General features: G+C 42.6%; 1 protein-coding gene and 1 long non-coding RNA gene across 12 annotated transcripts in view; one reads left to right on the top strand and one right to left on the bottom strand.

Moving 5' to 3' along the window:
- The window catches only part of AS3MT (arsenite methyltransferase), a 27975-nt gene extending 13204 nt beyond the window's left edge, over positions 1–14771 (top strand). For 3 of the 11 annotated variants that reach the window (XM_043475547.1, XM_043475544.1, XM_043475546.1), the window contains one exon: positions 4100–4874. In XM_043475547.1, the coding sequence (XP_043331482.1) occupies positions 4100–4201 (102 nt within the window). In that variant the 3' untranslated portion in view covers positions 4202–4874. Of the gene's footprint in view, positions 1–4099; positions 4875–9671; positions 9747–10657; positions 11360–13364; positions 13446–13533; positions 13637–14374 lie in introns of those variants that run through there. The other 8 variants (XR_006270737.1, XR_006270736.1, XR_006270734.1 and 5 more) reach the window with 8 other exon arrangements.
- On the bottom strand, positions 8866–15390 carry LOC122445957. Its single transcript, XR_006270742.1, has 2 exons — positions 15240–15390; positions 8866–8951 (listed from the first exon to the last, which is right to left on the bottom strand). It is a non-coding gene; the product is annotated as an uncharacterized LOC122445957 (long non-coding RNA).

The following is a 15390-nucleotide window of genomic DNA, read 5'->3' as shown; positions in this document are numbered from 1 at the left end:
TGGACACAACTGAGCGACTGAACTGAAGATTCTTGGTATCTTGGAACTGTGTTCTGTGTGTTTGAATTCTGACCCTCTTTGCAGGATTCTTTCATCATTCTCTCATGTGCCCTTTCTCCTGGCTCAGAATTTCTATAATCTTCAAGAATTTTACTTTTCTGCTCTTTATATTTTATAGAAATATTAGAGGCATGGAGCAAACATTGATACACAAGTAACTCTTGTGCCTTTTCCTCCACCTTTTGTTACCTCACAGTCTTTTTTTTTTTCTTCCCACAGTGCTTGTGGGGTCTTAGTTCCCTAACCAGAAATTGAACCCCGGGCTCCAGCAGTGAGCACTGAGTCCTTACCGCTGGACTGCCAGGGAATTCCCAGGCAGCCTTTGTTGATTTGGCCACGCTGGGTCTTTGTTGCTCCGCACAGGCTTTCTCTAGTTGCGGCGAGGGGGGCTACTCTCTGGTTTGGTGCACGGTCTTCCCTTGTGGAGCACAGGCTGTGGGGTCCATGGGCGTCAGTAGTTGTAGCTCCCAGGCTCTAGGGTGTGGGCTGAGTAGTTGTGGTGCGTGGGCATACTTGCTCCGAGGCATGTGGGATCTTCCTGGATCAGGGATCAAACCCGGTGGCAGGTGGACTTTTATCCACCAGGGAAGTCCCCAAGCAGTCTTTAAAGAGTGAAGCTTATTAGGGAATTCCCTGGTGGCATAGTCTGAGCTAAGTGTAGAAGCCATCTCTAGAGGTAAAAAGTGATTTTTTTAATTTATTTATTTTGCTTTATTTGATTCTTGAGCACTCTGCTTTTGAGGGAAAAGTAGAGAAATTTGAATTCTGACTTTTCAGTCCATTGCATTTCATGAATGTATTACTGGCCTTTTGAAATTCTTGGTCGTTCACTGATAACGAAATCTTACTGGTCAAAATCAGTGTTTAATCTGGAAATACTTTCATCATTCTATTCTCCTCTACCTGGTTTCCTGAATCCTGGTTCTGAAGGCTGTCAGAGGATTCAGTTCAGTTCAGTTCAGTCGCTCAGTCGTGTCCGACTCCTTGCGACCCCGTGAATCGCAGCACGCCAGGCCTCCCTGTCCATCACCAACTCCCGGAGTCCACTCAAACCCATGTCCATCGAGTCAGTGATGCCATCCAGCCATCTCATCCTCTGTTGTCCCCTTCTCCTGCCCCTAATCCCTCCCAGCATCAGGGTCTTTTCCAATGAGTCAGCTCTTCTCATGAGGTGGCCAAAGTATTGGAGTTTCATCCTCAGCATCAGTCCTTCCAATGAACACCCAGGACTGATCTCCTTTAGGATGGACTGGTTGGATCTCCTTGCAGACCAACGGACTCTCAAGAGTCTTCTCCAACACCACAACTCAAAAGCATCAGTTCTTCGGTGCTCAGCTTTCTTCACAGTCCAACTCTCATATCCGTACATGACCACTGGAAAAACCACAGCCTTGACTAGATGGGCCTTTGTTGGCAAAGTAATGTCTCTGCTTTTTACTATGCTGTCTAGGTTGGTCATAACTTTCCTTCCAAGGAGTAAGCATCTTTTAATTTCATGGCTGCAATCACCATCTGCAGTGATTTTGGAGCCCCCCAAAATAAATTCCCACTATTCCCACTGTTTCCCCATCTGTTTCCCATGAAGTGATGGGACCAGATGCCATGATCTTAGTTTTCTGAATGTTAAGCTTTAAGCCAACTTTTTCACTCTCCTCTTTCACTTTCATCAAGAGACTTTTTAGTTCTTCACTTTCTGCCATAAGGGTTAGTTACAAGTAAACAGAATCTTTCCCCCAGCCCACTCTGGCTGGGAAACTGTAGTTAGATGTGTTTGCTTTTGCAGGAGATAATTTTCTGCCAGCAGAGCTCTCCAGTACCTCATGTGCAGGAGGATGCCTGACCTCTGGTAGGAATGCAACTTTCTACGTGTTTGAACTGGTTTATCAGAACCATCTCCCATCCCTCTCGCCTTACTTCTTTCAGCCTAAGGTTGTGCCATCAGTTCCATGTTTCTGAAATAGGACTAATTGACACTGAAGGAAGATTTGAAGAATGAAACAGCTGTGTGTCCTAGAAATACAACCTTGGGCTCTCGGAGGAGGACATTCTTATCTTTTTTATGGAAGACCTTTGTGATAGATTCCTGAGAACCACAAGCAGGAGGCATGTAGGGAATTGCTCGTATTTCTGTCATCCTATCAGTTGGTGCAGTAGAGGAATGAAAGTACTGCTTCTTACTGGGATTTGACTCCATAATGACTGTTTTTGAGAGTCCTCATTTTTCTTTTTTCTTCTTCTCCTTTTTTAATCCTGACAAGCAAAGTGTATTAAAACCCTGCAGCATCTACAGTGATGCAGATAGGGTGTGTGCTATGTTCTGTCTTGCTGTAGTTAATAGTCGTGGGAGTAATCACATGACAACAGTTGTTGTTGTTCAGTCACTGAGTTGTGTCCGACTCTTTGCCACCCCATGGATTGCAACACACCAGGCTTCCGTGTCTTTCACTATCTCCTGGAGTTTGCTCAAACTCTTGTCCACTGAGTCAGTGATGCCATCCAGCCATCTCACCCTCTCTTGCCCCCTTCTCCTCCTGTCCTCAGTCTTTCCCAGCATCAGGGTCTTTCCCCATGAATTGGCTCTTCAAATCAGGTGGCCAAAGAATTGGAGCTTCAGCTTCCGCATCCATCCTTCCAATGAATATTCAGGGTTGACTTCTTTTAGGATTGACTTGTTTGATCTCCTTGCTGTCCTGGGAACTCTCAAGAGTCTTCTCCAGCACCACAATTTGAAAGCATCAATACTTCAGCGCTCAGCTTTCTTTATGGTCCGACTCTCACATCCATACATGACTACTGGAAAAACTATAACTTGGACTGTACAGACCATTGTTGGCAAAGTGCTGTCTCTGCTTTTTAATACACTGTCTAGGTTTGTCAGAGCTTTTCTCCTAAGGAGCAAGCGTCTTCTAATTTCATGGCCGCAATCACCATCTACAGTGATTTTGGTTGTAGTCTAGAGGACCTGATCTTTATCGAACAGTTAGTATGTTGAAGGTACCTCATTATTTCGTCCTCATAATACTCCTTTTCTTCATTTTACAAATGAAGAAACAGGCTCAGAGAGATTAATTTGCTGATTCAAGGTCACACAGCTAGAAAGGAGTAAATCTGAGCCCACATCTATTTCTGGAGCTGACATGCTTAACCAGTATGCTGCACTAGCTCTCCACATCTCTACTGTTCATAGAAGCACAGTTAGTACCTGAAAGGGCTGCTTGTCAGGGTGTCCCACCTCCTATTTCCTTCAAGTTTTGAGAGCTTTTCGGGCTGGTTGCAGACATTTGGAAGTGGTACTGATATTACTTGTACATCTTTCTGTTTGCAGTTACAAATAACTTGTTTGTAACTTGTAGGTTGCAGTTCACCAACAAATAATAAGAGTGTAAGATCATGTTTAATGAATTCATTTTCATTAATAAGGTGGCTTGTGCATATTCTTGATGTTCAGTCTTTGTGCCTGGTTTTTCTCTGACTCTGTTGGCACTGCTGGTAGAGGTTTCTCATTAGAAGGTGAAAGGAGAGAAAATAAAGACTGCTGTCTTATCTTTTGAACGTTCCACTTACTCTGCCCTGAAATCTTACTGGTTATGGTTGGCAATCTCAACATCTGAATATCAGTGATTGCTAATGAGGGCCCTGGTATCTGGGACTTCCCTTCTTCTCTTGCACACACGTTTCTAGAGATTAGAGTTAAGGGAAGGGAAGAAGATCCAGCATGTCAGTAGCTCAGTTCCAAAAAGGTAAAAGGCACAAACAAACGGGAATCCCATGGAATAAAGCAAAATCAACTCTTTTGGCCCAAAAAGGACCTTTCAGAAACTTTAAATGAAGTTTACCTTGAAAATAGTGATAACTTGATTAGAAACTTCAGGAAAAGACAGCCACCTTGATAAGTGAGTCACTGATGCTGCTCCCAGACCCCACAGAACTGTACAATTTTGTCCTCCTTGTAGGAAATAAGCGTTAAGTCCAGCTGAAATGTTAGTGTCTGTCAAAACGTCTTTAACTTATCCTTTCGTCTTGGTTTGTCTTTTGACAGGATGTGGTCACAGATCCATTTGAGCTTGCAGGGAGGTCTGACAGTGCGGAGTCCCGAAGTTCCCCCGCTGGTGGCTGCTGCAGTACAAAGAAGTGCTCCTAGAACAACAGCTGAGCAGAAGACAGTGGGCAGGAGGTGAAAGAATGAGTTACACAAGTCTTAACCCACCCTTTCCCACAGCCCATACCACAAGGAAGAACAAGTGGCAGAAGTCCACTGATTTCTTTTTTTTTTTTTTTTCATTTATTTTTATTAGTTGGAGGCTAATTACTTTACAATATTGTAGTGGTTTTTGTCATACATTGACATTAATTAGCCATGGATTTACATGTATTCCCCATCCCAATCCCCCCTCCCACCAGTCCACTGATTTCTAGGTAAAAATAAATGAGTTATCTTTACAAAGTATTAAAGGTTTATATCAGAATCACATAAAGACCTGTTATGCCCGGTTCCTCTTACCTGATTTTGGTGCCACCTGGTGGCCAGAAATGGAACTGAGCAGCAGTCTGAAAGCTTGGCCCATGGGCAAGGAAGGCTTTAGAAAAGAGAGTTGGCCGAGTCTCAGGGAAAACATCTTCCTTCTGACCTGCATGGAACCTTTTGGACTTTTCACCATGTGTGCTCATTAAACAAATCTCCTACTGAAATCATTCGAATCATGCCAAAAGATTGCCAAATCAAATTTGGTAGGAGTGCTCTTGAGATAATGGTCTTTTATATCAGTTTTTTTCCTCCAGTGTACAGTTGAATAAAGAAAAACCCAAGTGTTAATTTTTTTTTTCCCAAGTGTTAATTTTTTTGACTTCAGTTTACCCTAACGTAAGACAACATGGTGACCATATGCAGTAAATCTTAACCAGAACAGGAAAACAGTTTGATACTTTTTAAAAGACAAACTAGATGTAAAGATGGTGGGTTTTCTTTTCCTTTATAAAATGCCCTAGTTAAACCTGTAGGAAAGTATTAGGTTTAGTCCTAGTTTCCATATTTAAAGAAGAAGATTGAGGGATTCTTCTCTCCTCGATCTTCAAGGATGGTTGAAGATTTCAAGGATGGTTGCATCATTAGAAATTAAAAACCTTAAGGGAAGTTTCAAGAATGTTTAGATCAATTGAAGACCAGTTGTACTTGAAGACTTTGTTAGGGGCAGAACGTGTAAGTCACATATAAGCCAAGGCCCTGGTCATCAGGAGCTGATGGTTCAGTTTTTAAATAACAACCTTCAAGCAATGAAGAATTTTAACAAGCAAATATCAACTAGTTGCTCTGAGTTCAGTGCAAAAAGAATAAGGGGGGAACATGCATGACTGAAGAGTTTTTTTCTTAGAGGCAGGAAAATTTTTAGGTCTTCTAAAACACTGGAATGAATTTATAAGACATGAACCCTCTTTTAATAGAGCTGTACAAAATGGAAAAACTCTCAGATTTCTGAATGGGTTCAGGTACAGACACTAACTACTACAAACTGAGGAAAGGACTAGTGGTATATTTCAAGGCCAATGCATCTGTGTGACCTTGATTCTAAATAGTGCTTTCCTGGTTGTAGAGTTCAATATCTATTCAATTATAACCTACTTCAGTGAAAGTATTACTTAGAATGGTACAGCTGGGATTAAGCCTACTTTGCTATTCATAAGTGATCGGTGGTCCTGCAACAGTAAATGATGAAAAGATATGGTGTTCTGATTATTTGGTTTATTCAGTTTAGTTCAGTCACTCAGTCGTGTCTGACTCTTTGCGACCCCATGAACCGCAGCACGCCAGGCCTCCCTGGCCATCACCAACTCCCAGAGTTTGCCCAAACCCATGTCCATTGAGTGGGTGATGCCATCCAGCCATCTCATCCTCTGTCGTCCCGTTCTCCTCCTGCCCTTAATCTTTCCCAGCATCAGGGTCTTTTCAAATGAGTCAGCTGTCTGCATCAGGTGGCCACGTCTGAGTGACTGAACAACAAAATATGATCCCACTATTTCACTCTTAGGTATCTATTCAAGAGAAATGAAAACATATGTCCACACAGATAATTATGCAAATGTACATAGGAGTATTATTCCTAATAGCCCCAAACTTAGAAGCAATACAACTGCAATCAACTAGCAAATAAATGTAGTTTATCCACACAATAGAATAAAATTTATCTTTAAAAGGAACAAGTTGCTGACACATGAACAACACGGCTGAACAAAATACTATGCTAAATGAAAGAAACCAGACATAGGACTACATACTATGCAGTATTCAGTACCCAATTTCAGTGCATGGGTTTCCCCCACATACACACCAAGCTATTCTTTGACACCAGTTTTTCTGTTCAGTCGCTCAGTCGTGTCCGACTCTTTGCAACCCCATGAACTGCAGCATGCCAGGCCTCCCTTTCCAACACCAACTCCTGGAGCCTGCCCAAACTCATGTCCATTGAGTTGGTGATGCCATCCAACCATCTCATTCTCTGTCATCCCCTTCTCCTCCTGCCCTCAATCTTTCCCAACATCAGGGTCTTTTCAAATGAGTCAGCTCTTCGCATCAGGTGGCCGAAGTATTGGAATTTCAGCTTCAACGTCAGTCCTTCCAATGAACACCCTGGACTGATCTCCTTTAGAATGGACTGGTTGGATCTCCTTGCAGTCCAAGGGACTCTCAAGAGTCTTCTCCAACACCACAGTTCAAAAGCATCAATTCTTCGGCGCTCAGCTTTCTTTATAGTACAACTCTCACATCCATACATGACTACTGGAAAAACCATAGCGTCCACTAGACGGACCTTTGTTGACAAAGTGATGTGTCTGCTTTTTACTATGCTATCTGGGTTGGTCATAACTTTCCTTACAAGGAGTAAGTGTCTTTTAATTTCATGGCTGCAATCATCACCTGCAGTGATTTTGGAGCCCCCCAAAATAAAGTCAGTCACTGTTCCCACTATTTCCCCATCTATTTGCCATGAAGTGATGGGACCGGATGCCATGATCTTAGTTTTCTGAATGTTGAGCTGTCAGCCAACTTTTTCACTCTCCTCTTTCACTTTCATCAAAAGGCTCTTTAGTTCTTCTTCATTTTCTGCCATAAGGGTGGTGTCATCAGCATATCTGAGGTTATTGATATTTCTCCTGGCAATCTTGATTCCAGCTTGTGCTTCTCCCAGCCCAGCGTTTTTCTCATGATGTACTCTGCATATAAGTTACATAAGCAGGGTGACAATATACAGCCTTGACGTACTCCTTTTCCTATTTGGAACCAGTCTGTTGTTCCATGTCCAGCTCTAACTGTTGCTTCCTGACCTGCATACAGATTTCTCAGGAGGCAGTTCAGGTGGTCTAGTATTCCCATCTCTTTCAGAATTTTCCACAGTTTATTGTGATCCACACAGTCAATTTGGTTTATTAGGCATTTCTAAATTTAGGACAGGCTTCCCCGGTGGCTCAGCAGTAAAGAATCTACCTGCCAATGCAGGAGACACGGGTTTGATCCCTGGGTTGGGAAGATCCCCTGGAGAAGAAAATGGCAACCCACTCCAGTATTCTTGCCTGGGAAATCCCACGAACAGAGGAACCTGGTGGGCTACAGTCTGTGGGGTCGCAAAAGAGTTGGACATGACTCAGCAACTAAATAACATCAACACAAATTTAGGAGGATGAAGTATTAACCTTTTGGTTGTCATTCTGAACCTCTTAGTTCCTCCAAAAGAGGTTGAGTAATGAGATTAGGCTAGAAATTCACATTGTTCTTTTCCAAAGAATAACATACTTTATGCATGTTAAGAATTATATTTGATCTAGAACCTAGAAGATATATATATTAGACAATGTAAAATTAGATGCGTTTTACCCAGAAAAATGCCATAAACAGTTATGTAAATATTAAAAAATAGGTGAAATAGACAAATAGGAATATTTGACCCTTATGAGAGTGAGAGGTAGTATGGAATGACAACTGAGGGCAAAAGTTGATGCCAGACGCTTTAGTTTTTTTCCCTCTCAACTTTGTCATTTAGCATTTTGGCCTTGAGAAAATCATTTAACATCTCCATGCCTTTGTTTATTGATTTGTATGAAGTTCTTTGAGAGAGCACATGTTTAGATCCACATGGTTGCTGCGAGCATGTGATGTCAGGACAAGTGCTCCTTTTGCTGCCAGAACATGGTTTGTGAAGCTCCCGGCAGGTCTTTTGACTGTGGGCAGCTTTACTTCCAATATTTTATTGTAACCATTTTCAAACATACAGAATGGTTTAAAGAATTGTAGCAATGACCCATTTACCCACCCCCATTAAAAAAAAAAAAGAAGACTTGTTAGCCATCTGCAATCATTCAATACATTTTAACATATTTACTGACAGTAGAGCCACAGAAACATTCTTCCCTCACTGCAAACCCTTTTCAAAAGATACTGGACTTAAAAATTTAAGGAGCAGATTTTTCCTTAATTGATTATTGTATCAAATACAGTATTTTCAGTCCTTCATTATCACAGAGGAGGATTTATTTACAAGTTATGGAAGTTTGCAGAGGCTTCCGTTTACCTACTGGAGGAGGCCCAGCCACAGCCAGCACTGGCCCCCTACTCCCACCCCGCCTTGATCCACACACAGTTTTAAAGGTCATGACTTTGTGCCAGGACAGCAGCAGAACCCTCTCCTCCTATTGATTCTTGGCCTTTCTTCGATGGCTCCCAAGAAACAGCCAACGTAGTGACTAGTTCTGTCCTACTAGGTTGAGAGGCCTATTACATGAGTCCAGCAAGAAATGTGAACCTGTCTTTTTTTTTTCTTTTTGTAAGTCAAAGAATGTTGCTCGCTATCAGGTTCTGCAAGGATCAAGTCTTCAGCTACTTCAGTCACTGATGAAAGTACACCCTGGAAAGAATTAAGGATGCAAAACAGGATGAAGCACTCTATATTTTGGCAAAACAGTTCCCTTAGACAGTTACGTAGATCTCAAGAAAAATTTTTATGAACCCAGATTCTTGTATCTTCACATACATAGAAAAGCACTAAAATCATTAACAGAGATATCTGTTCCTCTGGATTAACAGTAACCTTTTACAGAGATGCATGCTTTACTGCACCAATTCCCTAGTCAAAGTCATCTTTATACTGACCTCTCCCCCGTCTCTTTGGAGCAGTCCCCCCCAGAGCTATGGAGAGGATGATTCCCAAGCTAGAGTCTTTAGTAAGACCCTGACTAAAACTCAGCTGAACTCTGCATTTTTCTTTCAGTCTACACTTTTGTTTGGCCACTAATATTAATTAAGTACCTGCTGTTTACCAGGCACCATCCCAGGCTCCGATTCCTCACACTGGAATATTATGCACCTTGGGGGCCAACAGGACGAAACCAACTAGGCATATTTTCTAAACTTTGTTGGCATCTGTCCTCACTTCTCTGATTTGCCAAGTTTCTTCAACTGTACACACACCACCATTTGGATCTAAACCAGGGTTCTTTTGTAGACCCTGCCCTAAGAGTCAGCAGAGGGAGATCTCCCTAGATAGTGAACTCTTTTGTAAATAGGAAGCTGGAATTAGACAGTCCTAATAATGACCTGTGACTTGAGCTTTCCTGCTTCATTCCAGTTTCTATTCAACTGCTGACCCTGCAGTTCCCGTAAGCACAGCTCCCACTGAGGTTAGTGGGAGTGTTATGTGAACGTAAGTTTTGTTCTTCATTTTCTCCTGCTGAGTGAGCCTTGCTTGTCTTGGACTGTCGACCATCCCAGTCCCCTTCCCCAACAGGCACGGGTGTGCTAGCCCGTCCTTTCATGACGCTGAGCCCTACCATAGTGACAGGCTCCAGGTGAGGGGAAAATCAATTGGGGACAGAAGCATTCTACTTCTTGCCTCATATAACAGCAGAGAATGCTTCCTATGCACTGTCCAGAAGTGTATATATACACTTACCCCAGAGAGAGTAAGTAGAATGGCAAATGGATGATGTACTGGGTGCTCTGTAAGCCAGACCTGGGTCTGCTCACTTTGCCTGAAGCCATTAACCTCATTCATGGAAGGAAAAGGGATGCAGGAGACAGAAAACAGGTCTTCTTTCTAATTCTGGTTCTGCTGCTGAATTTGTCACTTTCCCCTTGGAAAATCATTTGTCCATTTTGGGATTCACTTTGCTCAGCTGTAAAATGAGATTTTGAACTCTGCATAAGTTCCCTTCCATCTCAGAAACAGACTTAATGGGTCTAGATTCTGGGGAAGTCACAGAGTTTTAAACAATTTAACTAGTTGCCCACATTTATAAATCAGAAGGTTTTCCATAAAATGTGAATTTCTGACTTCTCTTGAAAAATTGGCAACCTGACCCTGCATTTCTGCACAGCTGCCATGGCTGCAGTGAATGCTGGCTTCCCTGTTACACAGGGCATGTCCCTTTAGGCATCGTCCCTACCCAGTCAACTTTGCTGACCCCTGTAGGCAAAGGGTCCCATTTTAGGACTGGAATTTAGCACAGTTTCATGATAATTAAAAGTCTGGGTATGTCCCCCATTATAATTCAAATGATGGCTGGCCTCTGGCTTAATCTATGACTCTGACTTATATATTTAATTCATTACAAGCAGAAGCTAAGAAGGGCACATGGAGCTGGGCAGGGGTGCTCACAGGAGGGAACCGAAGAGCGCTGGAGCTGCTTATGGTAATTTGACATATAACTCGGAGCCTGATTGTGTCAGGTGAGGTGACCTGGATGGTTTATTCTCTGTTCCAAGTTAACAAGCTTCCATCACATCAGTGTCTCTGTGAATATGAAATGAGCATCCCCAGGAAAGCAAAGCCTCAAAATGTCAAGTTGCTCAGGAGGAGAGGTTTTGCACAGTGCACACAGAAGGATTTGTGTGGCTTCTAGGCTTAATAGTTAATCTTTTATTAACTGTCTTTCTTTTCTTTTTCTTATTAACCTTATTATTCCTTTCAGTTGGATCTAACTAGGGAAATGTTGTAAAGGAGGTGTTCTTATTTCTGCTTTTCAATAATGTAACAGGACCCCACTGAGGCAGCCCTTCACAAATGGTGATTTTTCCTGGGGAGGAGGAAAATTCACTGCTTTGTGTGCATATAAAGCATGCCAAATATCCCAAGTTGTTTCTCTTCTGAAAAGAACTCCCTTACATCTCCCTCATAATGCTGATTTTTCTAGTTTTACAGAGGAGAAGACTGAGGCTGCAGGTATTTAAATGACTTTCTCAGTGGGAGTGCAGTCTAAGAAATGTTAGAATCAAGGCTACACTCGGCTCCTCTGACTGGCACCACCACTTCAGAAGGTCTGTCCTTGCTCTCGTTTAGGTGATCCCAAAATTTTAAAATACAGAATTAAGACGGTAAATGATTAGTACAAAAGCAAGCATCACTATAGTAGTGCAGACTGTAAGCAGTCTGCCTGCGTAAATGCTAAAGAATCTGGCTGCAATGCAGGAGACCCAGGTTCAATCCCTGGGTTGGGAAGATTCCCCTAGAGAAGGAAATGGCAACCCACTCCAGTATTCTTGCCTAGAGAATTCCATGGACAGACCATGAGGGTGCAAAGAGTTGGAGACGACTGAGCGACTAACACACACACACAAGGATCACTATGTAGGGTAAAGAACATGTGTGATCCAGAAGGGATAGATAGGAGTTTTCTCAATGAGGGGGTGGTTCCTGTTACCATTATTAAAGATTACAAAGTCAACATAATCTTTGCCTGGGACTGTCCCAGTTAAGCCTCAAACTAGGTTAGTTATTAATAGTACCTTTATTTTTTTACTCTAAAACAGGTTCTGTTTTAAACAATAAATTATGTGGTCAGCTACTATACATTTATACATCTTTATGATGTTTATTACGAGGCTTTCCAGGTGGTGCTAGTGGTAAAAAAACCCACCTGCCAGTGCAGGAGATGTAAGAGACATGGGTTCGATCCCTGGGTCAGGAAGATCCCCTCGAGTAGGGCATGGGAACCTACTCCAGTATTCTTGCCTGGAGAATTCCATGGATAGAGGAGCATGGCAGGTTCCATGGGGTTGCTAAGAGTCGGACATGGACTGAGCGACTGACACATGAACTTCCTTGACTGACCGTGAAGCTCCCCTCAGTTCCTCCGTTTTATTTGTATTTCTTTTTAAGACATTCGATATTCTACCCTGCATTATGTAGTTATTTAGTACATGTTTCCTGATGTCCTTACCAGTAAGCTTTTTGGGGTAACCTCTAGGTCCAATGCCTAGTGCTTATTTAGAAATGCAATCTCTCTGAATTGAATGAGGGAAAAAATCAATGAAAGAGAAAAAAAGAAACAGGGTGAGAAATAAGACATACACTTAAAGTTTAAAGAAGAAGCAGAGAATTGAGATGTGGTATTAATAAATGGGAAGAAGTAAGTTAAATCTTCAGTGTAGTGGTGTTTCAAATAAAACAAGTATCTCAGAGGAACTAAAAATAGGAGCAGAATTTTTCCCCACTGATGCCTGGCATATTATTTGTCTATACGTGGAGATTTGACTAATTACTGGAGTAGAGTTTTTGCTGCAACTTCAAATGATTTGGAAAAAAGACCACACGAATGAACTCAGTTGATATGGGAAAACTAGTATTTTAAGGCATAATCAAAGATTAGAGCTTGGGTATCAGATCCAGGGCTCAGAATTAGACTCTTAGGATCTGTTCTTTTTCCTGTGGTCCTGTGGTCTCATTTCTAGTTACCTTCCTCCTGTCAGAATCTGCCTTACTTCCCACATCTTCCTCACTCCCCAAGTGTGGTTTTTATGTTTAGATTTTTGAATGGGCAGTATTCACAGGGAGCAAGATTTTAAAACCTAAAATTGCAACCTGGGTTGAATGTTTTGGTCACAATGATAAGAATAGTGGCGCACAGAACATCTCTTACAACTTTGTCCAAGACTAAGCTGGAGATTGGAACTGAGGTGATACAGAAGTCAGAAAGAACATGCTAGAAGATTCTAGAAAGTCCCACAGTTGTAGGGCCTGGCAGTCTGGAGAACAGGGGGCAGGGCAAATAGTGGATTTAGAGCAGAAGGATACCACGGGAGGTTTAGGAGGCACAAGCTCCCTGGGAGAAGGGTAGTAGGTGGGGTGCCGTCCAATGCACCATGGGGGCGGGGCCAGGAGGAGGGCAGTGAGGGAGGGAGGAGGCAGCAGAATTTTAAGTGGCAGGGGGCCACCCACCATTGGCAGGGATTCTCTCCTGAGGAGCTTGGGTCCTTCTCAAAGGAGCAAGATTTTCTCACAACTCTATCAAAAAGTCATGTTTTCCCTTCTCTTTTACCCCAGTGACTATCTCCAGAAAGTATCTAGAAAAGGAGGGAAACAGGAAAGCCTGAAACAAAAAGCCTGAAAAGCCCTCTAGAGAAGGTAAACTGCATTGCTTATTTTATTTTGTTTGTCCTCTGTTGTGAAGAGTTCTCATTTGAGCTAAAAGAGTTCTGTGTCTTTAAACAAGTGGACAGCGTTGCTTCAGGGGGAGCGGATTTGATTGGAGGGAAAGTTTGGACAACACCAGCATCACCCAGTTCCTAATTTTCCTCAAAAGACCCAGTGCTTCGGTGAGATTAAAATGTCATTTTGAATATTTTTCTACAACTAGGCATTTTTTCTGGGGGAAAAAGTTTCTCTATAAAACTGGAGCTTTATGTTGAGAAATCAAATGCACAGAGAGCCATTTGGTGTTCTACTTGCTATCTTTAAAATCAAACTTGAAAAGACTTCTAGGTCTGGATACAGTGCCTTCCTGTCTCTGAACCTGCAGACAGGGGAGCATATTCCTGGCAGATGAGAGAACTGAACAGGCACCTTACCCCTGGAGGACCCAGTGATGGATTCTGGCAAGAGAGGGTTAGTTAGGGAGGGTATCTGCTAGGAGGTTCTGCTTTACCTAAGGAGGTGTGGAAGGTCAGAGTCAGAGCCTTCCTAGGATTAGACATCCGTAGCAACCAGTAAGCAGTCTTGAGCCTTTTGTAGCTCTTTGTAGAGATGAAACATGTTCAGAATTCAGGGTTTTGTTTTATTTTTTTCTGCCAGATTTTTAAAAAAAGATCCTGAGAAGTAAGTGCTGCCCCTGCCCTCGATTCATCCAGACAGACAGACTGGGAAGCTCCTGAAGGTCAAGTTTGTATTAGCAGGCCCCTCACTAAAGAGAGGGTAGGCCAGCTGAAAAGCCTCCAAACTTGAAGCAGGATCCCACTTGCTATGGACAAATTACTTGGCTTGGGTGTCTAGATTGCTCTGTGACTTGGGTGTACATGGAGAATGTATTTTTGTTTGTTTGCTTTTTGGCCATACAGCACCTCCTGTGGGATCCTAGTTCCCTGACCAAGGATTGAACCTGGGCCCTCAGCAGTGAAGCACAGCAGAATCCGAACCACTGGACTGCCAGGGAATTCCTTCATGGAGAATATGATCCCCCCCACGTCCCCCGCATTCACATCCAGGATGAACATTAAATTCACACAGGGAATTTTTGAACTTGTGTGTAAATTTGAGCTTGCTTTGTTTCACATTGTAAATTGTCTTGCGGGGTGCTTTCTGACATTTTGCTATGAACTTCTAACTTGCTTCTAAATTGCTGAATGCCACAGTTTCCTGACTATTCTAGTTTTCTCTGAAATGCACAGGAGATGTCTGTAGGTTTGGCAAGCCTCTCCTCAGCCTCTCCTCAGCCTCTTCTCTGCACTCTTATTGCAAAAGTATGTGTTTAGCATTTAAGAGCCTGTAATCATCTTCCCTCTTAGCTCCCTTAAGCAGACTTGTGCTCACACTTTTAATGATGGTAAAACAGTTGTGTTTTTAATCAGCTCATTTAGAAGACCATATCTATCCTTAACCTTTGTCATATATTCCCCCAAAGCTCAACATTTCTTCCAAACTTTGATAATGTTATTTTTGTAAATGCATGCCAAGTCTGTGAATCAGGACTTTTTAAAAAAATCTAAACTTGTTTTTCAGATGTACCAGTATGAGAATTGTGGGTGCGGGAAGCAGCGTAAGAAACTGAAGGGTTGGAAGGACTTTCCTGGTGGTCCAATGGTTAAAACTGTGCTACCACTGCAGGAGGCCTGGGTTCGATTCCTGGTCAGGGAACTAAGATCCCACATGCCACACAGATAACCCCCCCAAACAAAAACAAACACCAAAATGAACCAAAAATACCTGATGACCAAGGAACCTTCATCAGTTCAGTATCAGTTTAGTCGCTCAGTCGTGTCCGACTCTTTGCAACCCCACGAACCACAGCATGCCAGGCTTCCCTGTTCATCACCAACTCCCGGAGTTCATCCAAACTCATGTCCATTGAGTCGGT

This window comes from Cervus canadensis, chromosome 8 (genome assembly GCF_019320065.1).
Source record: "Cervus canadensis isolate Bull #8, Minnesota chromosome 8, ASM1932006v1, whole genome shotgun sequence".
Taxonomy (NCBI): Eukaryota; Metazoa; Chordata; class Mammalia; order Artiodactyla; family Cervidae; genus Cervus; species Cervus canadensis.
The sequence above is the reverse complement of the archived record's forward strand: the minus strand, read 5'-3'. Positions and strand labels throughout refer to the sequence as shown.